This window comes from Hemitrygon akajei, chromosome 10 (assembly GCF_048418815.1).
Source record: "Hemitrygon akajei chromosome 10, sHemAka1.3, whole genome shotgun sequence".
In the NCBI taxonomy this organism is placed as follows: Eukaryota; Metazoa; Chordata; class Chondrichthyes; order Myliobatiformes; family Dasyatidae; genus Hemitrygon; species Hemitrygon akajei.
In genome coordinates this window covers 172,347,308-172,365,025 of record NC_133133.1, presented here as the reverse complement: position 1 = coordinate 172,365,025, position 17,718 = coordinate 172,347,308, and the positions used below count along the sequence as shown (strand labels likewise).

Genomic DNA, 17,718 nt, shown 5'->3' with positions numbered 1-17,718 from the left:
GTGGATGAAGGGAAGAAAGTGGATGTTGTATACATGGACTTCAGTAAGGCCTTTGACAATGTCCTGCATGGGAGGTTAGTTAGGACGATTCAGTCACTAGGTATACATGGAGGTAGTACATTGGATTAGACATTGGCTCAATGGGAGAAGCCAGAGAGTGGTAGTGGAGGATTGCTTCTCTGAGTGGAGGCCTGTGACTAGTGGTGTGCCACAGGGATCAGTGCTGGGTCCATTGTTATTTGTCATCTATATCAATGATCTGGATGATAGTGTGGCAAATTGGATCAGCAAATTTGCTGATGATATAAAGATTGGAGATGTAGTGGACAGTGAGAAAGGTTTTCAAAGCTTGCAGTGGGATTTGGACCAGTTGGAGGAATGGGCTGAAAAATGGCAGATGGAGTTTAATGTGGACAAGTGTGAGGTATTGCACTTTGGAATGTCAAACCAAGGTAGAACATACAAGGTAAATGGTAGGACACTGAGGAATGCAGTAGAACAGAGGGATCTGGGAATACAGATACAAAATTCCCTAAAAGTGGCGTCACAAATAGATAGGGTTGTAAAGAGAGCTTTTGGTACATTGGCCTTTATAAATCAAAGTATTGAGTATAAGAGTTGGTATGTAATGGTGAGGTTGCATAAGACATTGGTGAGACCGAATTTGGAGTATTGTGTGCAGTTTTGGTCACCTAATTACAGGAAGGATATTAATAAGGTTGAAAGAGTGCAGAGAAGGTTTACAAGGATGTTGCTGGGACTTGAGAAACTAAGTTACAGAGAAAGGTTGATTAGGTTAGGACTTTATTCCCTGGAGCCTAGGAGAATGAGGAGTGATTTGACAGAGGTATATAAAATTATGATGAGTATCGATAGAGTGAATGCAAGCAGGCTTTTTCCATTGAGGCCAGGGGAGAAAAAAACCAGAGGTCATGGGTTAAGGGTGAAGGGGGAAAAGTTTAAAGTGAACATTTGGGGGGGCTTCTTCACACAGAGAGTGGTGGGAGTATGGAATGAGCTGCCAGATGAAGTGGTGAATGCGGGCTCACTTTTGACATTTAAGAAAAACTTGGACAGGTATATGGATGAGAGGGGTTTGGAGGGATATGGCCCAGCTGCAGGTCAGTAGGACTAGGCAGAAAAAAGGTTCAGCACAGCCAAGAAGGGCCAAAAGGCCTGTTTCTGTGCTGTAATGTTCTATGGTTCTATGGAAAAGTACAGTGCAGAGATTCTTGTAAGGGTCAGTGATTCGGGCCACTAGCTACGAGTTGCCCAGGTTCCCAGTCTGGGTTCCATGGACCCTTTGATTAATGGTATTGGTTCATAGCATAAAAAAGGCACTAGTATATTGCTAAAGCAGCAAAAATGAAAAGTCACCCCCCCCCCCCCACCCCCACGAACCATTTTATTTTAAAAACTGGGATTTACACCGCCATCAACTGGACAAACCAGGAATAACATGCACGGTGTTGCTTTAGGGAATTGAAACACCATCCGCTCAAGTAGTAATACTCAGCAATCTTTACACGCTGAAAAGTTCACATTTTCAGCCTTGCAAGTCCCATAAAGATATCTCAACCCAACAACCAAACCAAACCTAACCCTAACCGAACAACCAGAAAGCAAATAATAATGATAAAAGACTGAGGAGTTAAACTATTCTCGGTTTCCAATCAAACATCAAAACTTATACGGTCGGTTATCCACAAACTAAATAATTAATCGGGGACTTGAAGTCAAGTGTCAAAATTAGCTGGCATCATTTCTCAAATAATGATAATGAGTTTAAGAAGCTGTAGTTGTGAAGTGCTTGAGGCGCTCTGATCTTTCAGAAAGGTACTTACATGTAGGAGCTCCCTGGGTATTGAACGGCTGACTCGCGTGCAGTCTGAAAATACTGTGAGACCGACACGTGGATATGGCAGCTGCTGTGGATTGCAGACTCGGCTCTTGATCACATTTCTGAGTTGCAAACTTTTTGGGTTATGAACACTTCACAGGAACAGCACCCATCTTAACCTGAGGATGATCTTTATAGATAGATAGATACTTTATTTATCCCCATGGGGAAATTCAACATTTTTTCCAATGTCCCATACACTTGTTTTAGCAAAACTAATTACATAAAATTACTCAGTAAAAATATGATATGCATCTAAATCACTCTCTCAAAAAGCATTAATAATAGCTTTTAAAAAGTTCTTAAGTAGTTTACTTAGATACATTAAATACAATCAACCCCGGCACTTTAACATATCTTACTCCTGGCGGTTGAATTGTAAAGCCTAATGGCATTGGAGAGTATTGACCTCTTCATCCTGTCTGAGGAGCATTGCATCGATAGCAACCTGTCGCTGAAACTGCTTCTCTGTCTCTGGATGGTGCTATGTAGAGGATGTTCAGGGTTTTCCATAATTGACCGTAGCCTACTCAGCGCCCTTCGCTCAGCTACCGATGTTATACTCTCCAGTACTTTGCCCACGACAGAGCCCGCCTTCCTTACCAGCTTATTAAGACGTGAGGTGTCCTTCTTCTTAATGCTGCCTCCCCAACACGCCATCACAAAGAAGAGGGCGCTCTCCACAACTGACCTATAGAACATCTTCAGCATCTCACTACAGACATTGAATGACGCCAACCTTCTTAGGAAGTACAGTCGACTCTGTGCCTTCTTGCACAAGGCATCTGTGTTGGCAGTCCAGTCTAGCTTCTCGTCTAACTGTACCCCCAGATACTTGTAGGTCTTAACCTGCTCCACACATTCTCCATTAATGATCACAGGCTCCATATGAGGCCTAGGTCTCCTAAAGTCCACCACCATCTCCTTGGTCTTGGTGATATTGAGACGCAGGTAGTTTGAGTTGCACCATATCACAAAGTCCTGTATCAGTTTTCTATACTCCTCCTTCTGTCCATTCCTGACACACCCCACTATGGCCGTGTCGTCAGCGAACTTCTGCACATGGCAGGACTCCGAGTTATATTGGAAGTCTGATGTGTACAGGGTACACATTATGTGTACAGGATGATGTATATAATGCAGGCTGTCACTTTATCCTACTGCTGAAGCTCTCATTCGAAAACAACTTCAGTGACACATCTATAACCATTCCACCCTTCAGGATATTAATTTATGTATGTTTCTATCTGATTAACCACTTTCAGCTTTTATTTTGAAATGAGTAGTTTCGGATCTATATTAGGTCACTTCCTGTGCATTCAGGAATAGTAAGTGGGAGAGCACATTGGCTGGCAGAAGGACAGAGGTTTATGTTAGGAGCTAAAGCAGTTTCTATCTAAAGCCATCCTGTTGTTTCTCCAGGAGTTTTTTCACTCCTTATTCATTATGTCATGCCTTTGAATAAAATCAGGGAGCTAGGATGCCCCTCACATGTGCTATTTTTTATACCTGGTGTGTTTGAAACTGGAAACCAGAGCTGTGGCGCACAAGGCAACCAACGGGAAGAGCTGCTACAGATTTAAAATGAATCAATCAATAGCTGACCTGATGGAAACGGCTTTTGACCCGCAAATAAGCCACACCCCACGTAACAGTCCAATAGAGATGGAATATTGCATGGGCTTTGTTTTGCAAGGAAAATGAGTCTTGAGACTCAGAAGCCTACAATAACTTTCATGATTAGTGTTTTACTGATGTGGTAGGAGAAAAAGTGGGTGGAGGAAATTCACATACATGATATAAAGGTAGGGGAAGAAAGTAATTAATGCACTGGCAGATACTCTTTCTAGCTTACACTGGATGTCTCAGAGGTGTCCACAATGATTTATCCCGAGACTATGTGGTCAATTTTCACCCACATTACTCCAGAGGAAGAGCTGTTTAGGAAAGGACGCCATCCCAGAAGAAATCATTGTATCATGAAGTGAGCCCTGCTCACCGATGCCTGGTCAAATGTCTAGAGTGATGAGAGGTGATCATTATGGAAGATTCAAAGTTCATTTATTATTGATGTATATAGTTAACAACCGTGAGATTCATCTTTCCACAGACATCCACGAAACAAAGACAGACATACTTTATTGATCCCGAGGGAAATTGAAAAGAGACACCATAGAACCCGTTCAGGAAAACATCAAACACCCAATGTGCAAAAAAAAGGAGAAATTGTGCAAACGGTAAAAAGAAAGCGAAAAACCCCCCATGGAATATGAGATATCAAACAACAGTGAAACAGCCTGGGAATGCTCAGTTCAGTTCAGTTTAACGCTGTGTCATTCTTTGACTGTGGGCCGCAGAGCCCGGCCACCCCAATCAAAATCACACAAAATCGCAACTAGAACCAAGAAACGTATCGTAACATAAACTTCAGAGTCCAATCCATAAACCATGCTAATTAAACCTTGCCTAAGACCCAAGCCTCCAGCAGCAGTGAGCATGAGGGAATGCAGGCATCTTCCTCGGGTACCTTATTCTGGAAGAAAAATTATTTTCAATTGCTGAAATCTCCTCGAGCCTTGTGTGATTTGAAAATGTAGTAATATATTGTTTCTGCCATAAAAAGGATATTTTATTCCATTTTCAGTACATGTTTGTACAGGTCACATGGGCCAATCACTAGAACTTCCTGCGAGATCTGAATTCCATTTGGGTGTGCAGTGATTGAATGGTACTGTCATGCAGCAGTAATGAATCCACATAAATACCCAGTACATAAACCACAGAACCATTGCCATAAGCTTTTAAACTGATTACTTACTGTTGTGTTTAATAATTAGATATCGTACAAAGAAATTTTCCAAATTGAAAGCAGAAAGCTTGTCTTGACACTGCGTAGAACAAAGTTGGTGACGGTCTGCTTTTTGAACTGTCCAGTACAATGGATTTTTACTAAGGTCATGAAGCTATGTTTACTATATAGGTGTAGATAGTAGCTACTGCCTGCTCTGCCACTGGCATTTAGGGCAGCAATGAAGGTTCTCCATCTCTGTCTGTCCTTGGCCATCTTCTCTATGGAGTGGTTCAGGGTCTTCATTTCTACTTGTACGGGGATCTGATGAAGTGTTACTTGATGATGGAGTTGGCCTCTCTTTTCATCACTATATAGGTGTGAATGAGAATAAAAAGACTGAAGATGCAGAAAATCTGAAACAAAATCCTGGTTAAAGTAGGCCAGGACAAATTTCCAAAAAAGTTAAATTTGCTTCTTTATCCATAACCGCTGCTTGACCTCATAATCTTTCCAGTGTTTCCTCTTTTCTTTTGTTTACTGTACATGGAGATAAATTGCCTTGATGCATCCTTCAACAAAATGGTAGAATGTGAGGTTTTCAATGACTGTAGGCAATTCTGCCTTTGCATTTGAAAGCTGAGTGGTGTTCTCAAGGTTTGAATATGTAGAAATAAGCTGTATTTTGTTCAAACAGTCATTTTAATTTCAGTTTTAAACACAATGTATTATAAAGTTTCACTATGCCAAAACTATTCAGCTCAGTCAAGTTTTGATCCCTTGGACAAGATGATAGACTGAGTCAGCATCTTCGGATGGAGAAGTAAATGTTAAAATCAAGAGTTGTAAAGTACTGGATGTTAGCTTTATATCTCATTATATTCTTGTAATTTTCATTTTTGTTATTCAGAAATAAGGTTTGCTTCATTGATCATTCAAGGGATTAAAATATTAAACATTGTGTTTTTGTTATCAGCTGTATGTGTCCTTGGCAACAAATTTTACTACAATGGACAAAGGATGGCAGAATGGAAAGCAGCAGGAGAGTGCTATCTATTGGAGTGCAAGGTAGGAACTGCTTTAATGTCATACACACCCATATTTCTCTAAGAGTCAAATCTGAACTTTCTTCTATTTGAAAATTCTTTCCCTTACTTTGTTTTTAGGAAAAGGGTGCCTCTGACAATGGACACTTTTATTTTTCGTCCCTTGTCTTACAAAAGCAATGTGGGTCAGGCATTGGTCAGACCACATTTGAAGTGCTGTGAGCAGTTTTGGGCAACCTATCTAACAAAGGATGTGCTGACATTGGAGAGGGGAGGGTCCAGATGAAGTCTGAAAGATTGATCCTGAGAATGAAAGGCATGTTTGATGGCTCTGGGCTTGTACTCACTGGAGTTTAGAGGAATGAGGGTGATCTCATTGAAACCTACCAAATATTGAAAGGCCTAAATAGAGTGGACATTGAGAGGACGTTTCCAATAGCAGGGGAATTCTTGGACCAGAGGGTACAGCCTCAGAATAGAAGGATGTCCCTTTAAAACAGAGACGAAGAAGAAATTATTTAGCCAGAGAGTGCAGGAGACTATGTCATAGGGTATATTTAAAGTGAGGTTGATAATTCTTGATTAGTAAAGATGTCAAAGGTTACCGGGAGAAGGAAGGAGAACGGGGTTGAGAGGGAAAGTAAATGAGCTATGATGAAATAATGAGGCAGATTCAACGGGCAGAATGGTGTAATTCTGCTCCTAAGCGTTACGGTCTTTCTCTATGGCCTGTGTTATTATGGTGCTGATGCTAGTTACGAAGTCCTACTTTTCTGAGCCAGCATATATAGAATGGTGTCTGATTTGGAGGGAGGATTGTTCTTGATGATGTGCCCAGGATCTTTTTGTTATTGTTGAGTTCACCAGATACAAGGGTAGAAAGTTCTCCTTGATGGTATTTGGCAAACTGGTGATGTAAGTTTGGGTGTGTGCCTGCAAAATTTCTTTTCATTGACGTCAGTGGAGCCACATTTTGGAAGCCATATGCAATGTGTTTACTTCATGGTACAGAGGATGAAGCTCTACGTGTGAAAACCATTTTAGTTGTATTTCATCTTCAATTTTACGTGTTAAATGCAGACAGGAATATATGTGTATACTGCACAAAAGTTCTGAAATTTATTGAAAACAGTAGAATTGAACTTCAATAAAAAGTCAAATCAAGTTGAGTTATCATTTAACCTCACGTTGATACAGCCAAACAAAACAGCGTTCCTCTTGGTTCAAGATGCAAAACATACACAGCACATTCAAAATAGTGAGAAAAAAAGTCACGCAAAAAGACATCTACATCGTCCAAGTCCCTGAGTGACATATCCCACAAATTGATGGTACAGTCTCTCAGCTGTGCAGACATATGCAATCCAGCCTGTCATTCCACTGACTGAACACTAGTGGGCAGTCCCCAACTGAGCATGGACACCATGCAGCTCTGCTCCCCAGGGTCTCCTCATCTGTACTGCAGCAGCAGGCAAGCCCGCGGCTTGAGGCCTTGGCATCAATACAGCCAAGGCTCTGCAGCTCCTATGTTGCCTGTCTTTCCACCAAACAAGGGAAACAGGCCTGTGGCATTATCAATGTTCATCAGAGTCTTGCAATCGCAGGAGAAATGCCCGAGCAGAGTCCAATGTATTTGTACGATTGCTTTGCATGTTTAGTACCTGGGTCAAGGATGAATTCCTACTTCAGTTACTTCTTCTATTTTTAAGGTTATCACCTGTTGTCAAATTCACTACATTCTGAGAAGTTCCAGCCATCACTGGCTTTATCTTACTAAGTGAAGCAAAGGCAAAGCCCCGACAGGACATGATGAGGGGTCAGGAAGTTGGATAAAGGTCTCAGACTAGAGTTTCCCTTTGTCATTCTATCAGTCTTGTGCTGCAACCAGATTAGTAGTCACTCAAACATAAAGAGAAAGTGTTCATTGATAGCAAATGTTTTCAGCTTCAGTCAGATTAATATGATGGGTATAGATAGGGTAAATGTAAACGGGCTTTTTCCATTGAGGTTGGGTGAGATGGAAACCAGAGTGAAATGTTTAAAAGGAACCTGAGGGGGTACCTGTATCTGTTATACTGCTCTATGATGCTAATCTGTAAAAAAGTATTAAGAACTCAGAGATCCCAAAGGTCATTTTGAGTCATAGAAAAGTACAGCACAAAAGCTGGCCCTTCGGCCCACCTAATCCATGCTGAACCATGAAGGAGCAAGTGGGATCTCCCGGGGCCACCCATTTTAATTCCACTTCCCATTCCGATATGTCCATCTGTGGCCTCCTCAATTGTTGTGATGAAGCCACACTTAGGTTGGAGGAACAACACTTTATATTCCATTTGGGTAGCCTCTAACCTGATGGCATGAACATCAATTTCTCAAGCTTCCAGTGATGACCCCTGTACCTCTTCACCATTCCCACCCTGTGGTAAACTATGTATACCTGTCTGGATACGCCCTCTGCTGACTGCTCCTGTGGCTCCTCCCACAGACCCCTGTATAAAGGCGATTGGAGGCACTGCTCCTCCCTCAGTCTTCAAGGTGTCGTAGTCCCTTTTTCTGCTAATAAAAGCCTATCGTTCACCTCCCGTCTCCGAGAGTTATTGATGGTGCATCACACCCCCTCTTCCCTCTCTCACCTTATCTCCTTGCCCACCCATTGCCTCCCTCTGTTGCTCTTCGCCCCTTTATCTTTCTTCCATGGCCTTCTGTCTCTTTCATTATTGATGCACCATCAATAACTCACTCTGAGACGTAAAAGCGAGCTATCGGCTTTTATTGACTGGAAGAAGGATCAAGCAGTGAGTGACCACCATACTACATCCTGGAGACTGAGAGGCCGGGCTCAGACCTCCATCACCTTTATACAGGGGTCTGTGGGAGGAGCCATAGGAGCAGTCATCAGGGGGCGTGTCCAGACAGGTATATGTAGTTCACCACAATTAGTCAACTTCCCAGCTCTTTACTTCATCCCTCCCCCTCCAAGTTTCACCTAGCACCTGGTGTTTCTCTCTCCCCTCCTCCCAACTTTTAAATCTACTCCTCAGCATTTTTTCTCCAGTCCTGCTGAAGGGTTTCAGCCTGAAATATCGACTGTACTTTTTTCCATTGATGCTGCCTGGCCTGCTGAGTTTCTCCAGCATTTTGTAGGTGTTGCTTGTTAACAACCAGATATGCAAGATTATCCAAAAGCATTTGACAGTTAATTCCAGAGACCATTTAACCCTATTTTAAAATATTAATTATTACAACAATACTTCTGCCCTTCTACTGTAAAGTTCCTGTTTCTTTGTAAAGCAAAATACTTAAAAATTTACATGAAAGTCTTAATTTTAAACTTTTCCCACTGTCACTTATCAGAAAAGTCAAAAGGAATGCATTAGAAATCACAGTTTCTTTGATTCTAAAATTCCAGCTGTTTTATAGGAGACCTACCAAGCAGGATGTCATAGAATTTTAGAAAAGTACAGCACAGAAATTGCCTACTCCCATCAACCTGCACAGGGACAATATCCCTCTATACCTCTCCCACCCATGTACCTATCTAAACTTCTCTTATACATTGAGATTAAGCTCGTATGCATCACTTGCACTGGCAGCTTGTTCCACACTCTCACATCCCTCTAAGTGAAGAAGTTTCCCTCATGTTCCCCTTAAACTTTTCATCTTTTGCCCTTAACCCATGACCTCTGGTTGTAGTCCCGCCCAACCTCAGTGGAAAAAGCCTCATAACTTTGTATACCTCTATCAAATTTCCCCTCAAACTTTTATGTTCCAAAGATAAAAGTCCTAGCCTATTATAAGTCAGGTCCTCCAGTCCCAGCAACATCCTTATAAATTTTCTCTGTACTCTTTCATCCTTAATGTCTCAACATAAACCAATGAAGTGTGGGCTTGTTGTGGTTGGGGAAAAGGGGAAAAAGCAGTGAAACTAGTGTTTAATATTTCAGATAGCATGTAGCTTAGAGAGTAAGATGTGTGTTATGAGGGAAATTATTTTCCACTCTCTGTGAGCTCGTGCACTTAAAGGCTTCTAAATTATTTAAGCACATTTGTAAAATTGTGCTACAGTGGGAGGTTATTCAGTAGGAAAAACTAGTAATTAAAAAAGAACCAAGCTTTAGTTTTACCTGCAGTGTCATGAGTGTTGCTCTTTAATAATAATGCTTTTTTAAATGATTACCTCTATCCAAATCTAACAACACACCATTACATTTAGTCATTGATTCAGGAGATGTAGATGTTGCTGGCAAGGCCCATATCTGCTCCTAATTACCTCCTGAACTGTGTAGGAAGTCAAGGACATTCCAGGGCCAGCAGTATTGAAGAGGTCTTAAAGCCACAAACAGACTGCACTGGGCAAGGAAGACAGGTTTCCAGAAAGCCAATTGTTTTTTTCAAACCACTCTAATGCTAAGCTCCGTTTAATTATGTGAGCTTAAATTCAGAATCAGAATCAGGTTGAATATCACTGGCATATGTTGTGAAATTTTTTGACTTTGTAACAGCAGTCCAATGCAATATATAACAAAAGATAAAAAAGCTGTGAAGATAGTAAGATGATAAGAAGTAAGATAAATATATAAAATAGTTAAATAAGTAGTGCAAAAGTTGAAGTAAAGAAGTAGTGAGGTAGGGTTCATGGGTTCATTGTTCATTCAGAAATCAGATGGCAGAGGGGAAGAAGCTGTTCCTGAATTGTTGAATGTGTGCTTTCAGGCTCCTGTACCTCCTCATCGATGGTAGCAATGAGAACAAGGCATGACTTGGGTGAGGGGGGTCCTTAATGATGGACGCCGCCTTTTTGAGGCATTTCGCCTTGAAGATGTCCTGGATACTACGGAGGCTAGTGCCCATGATGGAGCTGACTAAGTTTACAACTCTCTGCAGCTTACTTTGATCCTGTGCAGTAACCCCACCCCATACCAGACAGTGATGCAGCCAGTTAGAAAGCTCTCCATGGTACATCTATAGAAATTTGTGAGCGTCTTTGGCAATGTTCCAAATATCCTCAAACTCCTATTGAAGTACAGCCACTGTCGTGCCTTCTTTGTAACTGTGTTGATATCTTGGGTCCAGGTTAGATCCTCAGAGACATTGACATTGCAAAATTAAGATGAGAAGTCCAGTTCCCTGTTTGCTAGTACACTAACTTAGCCATGATACAAGCATTCTGATGTTACCATTGAAGATTAAAATGTCGCTTGGTCTCCCAGCATTATTGATAGTTTTTGATCTTACTAACCTCAGAAACAGAGAGTTTAGAGTACTAGGTAGTGAATGAGACATACATGGAGATGAACGCCAAAGAGTAAATAACCACATCCTACATTGTAAAGTTTCCTTCAATATTGATCAGGCAAAAGATGTTCATCCCCACTTTATACTGACTGGAGTTTTAAAACCTTTCAGCTCTCATTTAAACTTTTGCTTATTATACACTCAGCAGCTACTTTATTAGGTACACCTGTACCCCAGCTCGTTGATGTAAATATCTAATCAGCCAATCACGTGGCAGCAACTCAATGGATAAAAGCATGTAGACATGGTCAGGAGGTTCAGTTGTTGTACAGACCAAACAGCAGAATGGGGAAGTGATGTGATCTAAGTGACCTTGACTGTGGAAGAGATTTTGGTGCCAGACGGGGTGGTTTGAGATACTTCTGATCTCCTGGAATGTTCATGCACAACAGCCTCTAGTTTACAGAAAATGGTGCAAGAGACAAAAAAGACCCAGTGAGTGGCAGTTCTATGGGCGAAACTATCTTGTTAATGAGAGGGGTCAGAGAAGAATGACCAGACTAGTTCAAGCTGACAGGAAGGTGACAGGAACTCAAATAAGCACAGTCGTTTGCAGAAGAGCATTTCTGCGTGCTCAACATGTTGAACCTTGAAGTGGATAGGCTACAGCAGCAGAAGACCATGACCATAAGCTCAGTGGCCACTTTATTAGGTACCGGATGGACCCGATAAAGTTGCTACACTGAGTGAAAAGGCAATACAAACAGGAGTCCTGTGCTATTTCTGAAAAATTGCTGAAGCAAGGTTTTGTTACACTAACTTTTGACAAGAATTCAGTAGAGGCTTGAGGTCATGGCAGTGAAGAGGGAATATTTTCATCTTGTTGTCTGGATAAGACAAAAAGGCTTTGAAGATCAATTGTTCAGACAGAAGCCATAAAAAAACGGAAAATAGATCCTTTTCTCAAAAGGTGCCCTGGTCCACAGTGCCTGGCCTCTGTCGAGGTGATAAATGATATCCCTGGATTTCAAGGTAGCCCATGTCCACAGGTCACAGCTGCATTGCTGGTAGGGACTTCTATTTTCCTTGCAGAGTTACATGCAACATGTGTCCTATTAACAGAACTTTCAGGAGTAAAGGAAGAAACTTACCAGACATTTTCTGAGTGAAAAGGAGATGATTTCCCTAAAGACTTAAAGACAATTGCAACTTGATACACTTGTGCTTTTTGGTGCTTGTGTTTATATTCACAATCCTGGGCCCATTAGCATCAACTAACTGACCATTTTGTTTCTGGTGGATGTGAAATACGGGGCTGTTGTGGTTTGGGAAAGGGGTAAGCTGTGAAAGTACTGTTCAATATTCCAGATGGTGTGCGGCTTAGGGAATAAGATGTGTGTTAAAATCTACAATTGAAATAAGTCAGCACGATGTCCTCTTCTCATTGTTACTGTCGGGAAGGAGGTACTGAAGCCTGAAGGCACATACTAATGATTCAGGAACAGATTTATTCCCACTTCCATCCAATTTCTGAATGGACATTGAACCTATGAACACTACCTCACTTCCTTTTTTATTTCTGTTTTTTGCACTACTTATTTATCTATTTTATATGCAAGTACATGATTATCTTTCATAATAAAACATATTTTGTCTGTATGAATTATACATGCTTGCTGCAAGGAATTATGTATCTTTTAAGATTTTATTAGGTAGAGATACTTAAATTTTTCACCATTGTTTAACAGGACAAATCCATGCTACGCATTTCATATCCGCGCTGCCCATTGCTGCCTTGTTCACCGTTGAACCAAATTTCGTTAACTGACAGCTGCTGTAAGATATGCAGAGGTAACCACACATAACTTTTATCGCAAGATCGCTCTACCACATATGAAATGTAGATATGGAATGATCAGATGTTTCAGTTAAGTTTTGGAAAAAGCAAATAAGAGCTACTGCCTTTGATACAATGTGTATGTTTTTTTTTTACTGTCGTGACCGTATTGTGCTGCCCTGGCTTGCGTATCATGTAGATAGCTGAGACACAGCATCCGTGGTCAACCGCAGCCAATGGAGGGCCTCATTTGTTATGATACATATATTGTCTGTTTTGTTGCATTACTCCTCTGAGGATCAATTATTTCTATGTCATGTGGAAATAAAAATATGACTTGTAAAAAGCACGCATCTTTTTGAAAAACAGTCGTTTTCCAGTTTTGTGCCATAATATAGAGCTGTAGGATAAGGTTGTCCATTATAAAGGATAAAGTTTTGGGGTACTTGAAGGCACATGATGAAGTAGGCTAAAGCCAACATGGTTTCCTTAAGGGAAAGTCTTAGCTGACAAAGCTGTTGGAATTCGTTGAGGAAATAACAGGCAGGATAGACAAAGGAGAATCAGTGAATGTTGTTTACTTTGATTTTTCAGAAGGCCTTTGACAAGGTGTCACACACAAGGTAAGAGCCCATGGTATTACAGGAAGGAGATTAGCATGTAGGTAGAAGATTGGCTGACTGGCAGGAGGCAAATAGTGGGAATAAAGAGAGCCCTTTCTGGTTGGCTGCTGTTGACTAGTAATGTTATGCAGGGGTTGGTATTGGGATGGCTTCTTTTCATATTATATGCCAATGATTTGGATGAATGGAATTGATGGCTTTGTAGCAAGGTTTGCAGACAATACAAAGATAGGTGGAGGGGCAGGTAGTGTTGAGAAACCAGGTAGACTGCAGAAGGACTTAGGACAGATTGTGAGAATGGGCAGAGAAGTGGCTGATAAAATATGGTGTAGGGAAGGAATAAAAGTGTAGACTATTTTCTGAACAGGGAGAAAATTGAAAAATCGGAGGTGCACAGGAACTTGGGAGTCCTCATGCATAATTCCCTAAAGGTTAACTTGCAGGTTGAGTCAGTGGAAAGGAAAGCAAATTTTAGCATCCATTTCGAGAAGCCCAGAATACAAAGGCAAGGATGTAATGCTGAGGCTTTACAAAGCATTGGTCAGACCGCACTTGGAGTATTGTGAGCAGTTTTGGGCCCCTTATCTAAGAAAAGATGTGCTGGCATTGGAGAGGGTTCAGAGGAGGTTCACAAGAATGATTCTGGGAATGTAAGGGTTAATGTATGAGGAGCGTTTGATGGCTCTGGTCCCGTACTTGCCGGAGTATAGAGAAATGAAGGGGAAGCTAATTGAAACCTATCAAATATTGAAAGGCCTAGGTAGAGTGGATATGGAGAGGATGATTCCTATAGTGGGTGAATGTTTCATAATCAGTCAATTAATAAAGGATTTCAGAATTCCATCTAAGCTGCACAAAGAGAGTATAAATATTGTCAGAAATTATCAATGGGAGCATCTCTGACTGCACCACAACAACAACAAAAATTTGGCTCCTACGTCTTAAGGCCGTATATTCCTTTGTGATCGTTGTCACTAAGAGAGAATAAGGGTAAACCCTAGCCCACAAGAGAAACTGTTGAAAATTGAATTAGCCTGGGCTTTTCTTGCTTCTTTGGAGCGAGAAAACTGTAATTATTTATTTATTGAGATACACTACGGAATAGGCCCTTCCAGCCCACTGAGCCGTGCTGGCTAGCAATCCCCCGATTTAACCCTACCCTAATCACAGGACAATTTACAATAACCAATTAACCTACCAACTAGTACGTCTTTCGATCGTGGGAGGAAACCCACGCAGTCATGGGGAGACAGTGGCGGGAATTGAAACTGCGTCACCTGTACCATAAAGCATTGTGCTAACCATTACACTGCAATACCACCCCAAGAGAACTGAGAACAACTTTTTCGACCAAAGAATGAAAACATTATACACAAGTACAAAAACTAATATCCAAACAAACAACATTATATTAGTGATTGGGTCCATCAATATAGTTTAATCTTGGTTTCAAGGTTGCCATAAGTTCAAGGGAAAAATCACAGCAAGACTATCTAATTTTGATAATAGGCAGATTAACACTAATGATCCAACAATTTGTGTAGGTTCAGCACCTCTGGAGAATCCCTCTCATTTAACAGATTATTAGAACATAAACCTTAGAACAACATGACATAGCGACAGACCTTTTGTCCTTTAATGTTATGCTGAACTAATTAAACTAGTAATTAGACACAAAAATAAACTAATCCCTTCTGCCCACACAATGTCCATATCCCTCCATTCTTTGCAAATTCATATACCTGTCTAGGAGCCTTTTAAAGGTCTCGTTAAAGGTCTCGATCATACTTGCTCCAACGCCAAGATGATGTTGTATGAAATGATGAGAGGCATTGATTGTGTGGATAGTCAGAGGCTTTTTCCCAGGGCTGAAATGGCTAACATGAGAGGGCACAGTTTTAAGGTGCTTGGAAGCAGGTACAGAGGAGGTGTCGGGTAATTTTTTTTATGCAGAGAGTGGTGAGTGCGTGGAATAGGCTGCCAGCGACAATAGTGGAGGTGGATACGATAGGGTCTTTTAAGAGACTCCTGGATAGGTACATGGAGCTTAGAAAAATAGAAGGCTATAGGTAACCCTAGAGTAATTTCTAAGGTAAGGACATGTTCAGCACAGCTTTGTGGGCTGAAGGGCCTGTATTGTGCTGTAGGTTTTCTATGTTCTACTAACCATGGCAGTGCATTCAAGGCATCCACCACTCTTTGTGTTAAAACACTTGCCCCTTTCACCTTTTTAAATATATTTTGGTCTCATGCTACACCATTCCATGAAATTTCATAACAAATAATTAATTGGAATATGATGAAATAATTAAAGGGAATGGCAGGCAGAGTATTCCGCTTACTTCTCAGAATGTATTCGCTTGTAAGGAAAGGTTGCTTATTGAATTCCTTTCTCGATAGTGAGTAGTGAGAAGTGGAATATTCATGCTGACAGGATCCCTCTGTAAATTAGTTTCATAGAAAAAATACCGGCGGCTGCCTGTAAGGAGTTTGTGCGTTCTCTCTGAGACTGTGTGGGTTTCCTCTGGGTGCTTCGGTTTCCTCCCACAGTCCAAAGACGGACCGGCTGGTAAGCTAGTTGGTCAGTGTAAATTGCCCCATGATTAGGCTAGGGTTAAGCTGGAGGATTACTGGGTGGTGTGGCTTGAAGGCCTAGAAGGGCCTATTCCACACTGTATCTCAATAAAAAAAATTAAAATAATTTATATGGAAAAGTGGATTAAATAATAAATACTGTAATTCTAGCACTAGACTACTAAAGCTTGTAGTAACCTAAAACCATCCTTTAAGCAATGCTACTGCTACCCCTTGGGCGAATTTTCACTTCTTGACGTATGGACTCATATTATGGGAACGACTTGATCAAGGTACCGGGATGAGCAGAACCATATTGTAGTGTATTAAATAAGGAAAAAGTTACATACAAAAGTGAGGTTAAGGGAAGGTGCCTATCATTAAATGAACTCTTAAGCACTTAGTTTTATAACTAGCAATGTATTATAATGAAGGTCAAAAAGACTGGACTGTGATTAGATTACGACTGGAATTAATGTCCTCCATTCATTTATTCTTTATCATTCTAGGTTATGACTTTTGTGCTGAGAACTCCAATTGCATTGAGAATTCTGAATGTGTAAACTTGGAAGCTGGCTCAATTTGCAGATGTAAAGTTGGCTTCACACCTCTCCGTGATGATGAAGCTTACTGTGAAGGTTAGTGTTTAGTGACAATGGTTCTAGTCCATGACTAATTATTGAAAAAGAATAACAACACAAATCATAATCTATTTACCCCTTCACTTAATTAGACCCCAGCTGATCTGTGCCGGCTGGTGGTGGAGTGGCATCAGTACTGGACTTTGAGGCAAATGGTCCTGAGTTCAAATCTGTCCGACTCCTTGCATGCTTTTTTTTATCAGCATCAAGCTAGCAACTTGGCTTTGGAAAATAGAACAGTCAAATGCTATGGAAACATCAAAAATTCTGCCCAATGCACTGCAAGGCATGACAGGGAACAGCAGCTGACTTGTACCACCACAACATTTTGCTGTCCATCATTGCCTACATTTTACAACTTCCCAACAAATTTCAACTGTTTCAACATCCCATATCTCTAGTGGTAAACAGATTTGCCTTTGCGTACCTTCATGGATTTTCTGACCTCTAATTTTAACACTTCTCTATCCACTAATGCTTCAGCATTTCCTCTTTTTTTAATTTCAGATTTCTTGCATCTGCGGGGTTTTTTTCAGAGCACTTACACTCCTACAGGGCAGGTCAGGCCGCATCCATAGAGAGGAATAAACAGTCAATGTATTGGACTAAGATCATTCATCAAATCTCTTTGAGGATGCCTACCTTGAAGAAGTTTTAAATTTTTGTTTATTCTTTTTCATAAATGTTGTCTGACCAGCTGAGTTCCTTCAGCATTATATGCGTTTTCCTCTGGATTCCCAGCATCTGCAGAATCTCTTGTTTTTAAGGATTTATGCTTCTATACATCTACATATGATATAATTTTTCTATGAACAGAATTTACATTTGCAGATGTATTTTAAGCTATTTTTTACAAGCTAACCATATAGAGGCACATTTTAACCTCAAAGTTAAACCTAATAATAAACCTCTCATGGTCCCAGAACATACACTACACAGTCAGAAAAGCTCAGCAACATCTCTGTCTTCTCAGAAGGCTGAGGAGAGCTGGGCTATGCACATCTATACTCATGTCATTCTACAGCTGTGCAGTAAAGAGCATCACTGCCTGGTACAGAAACTGCGCTGCATCAG

At 40.9% G+C, this 17,718-nt stretch overlaps 1 protein-coding gene across 2 annotated transcripts in view; it reads left to right on the top strand.

The window, feature by feature from the left end:
• Positions 1–17,718, top strand: part of LOC140734964 (protein kinase C-binding protein NELL2-like) — a 320,968-nt gene that overhangs the window by 86,686 nt on the left and 216,564 nt on the right. For both annotated transcript variants that reach the window (XM_073059717.1, XM_073059716.1), the window contains exons 10-12: positions 5,665–5,756; positions 12,718–12,820; positions 16,513–16,641. In XM_073059717.1, coding sequence (XP_072915818.1) covers positions 5,665–5,756; positions 12,718–12,820; positions 16,513–16,641 — 324 coding nt within the window. The remainder of the gene's footprint in view (positions 1–5,664; positions 5,757–12,717; positions 12,821–16,512; positions 16,642–17,718) is intronic.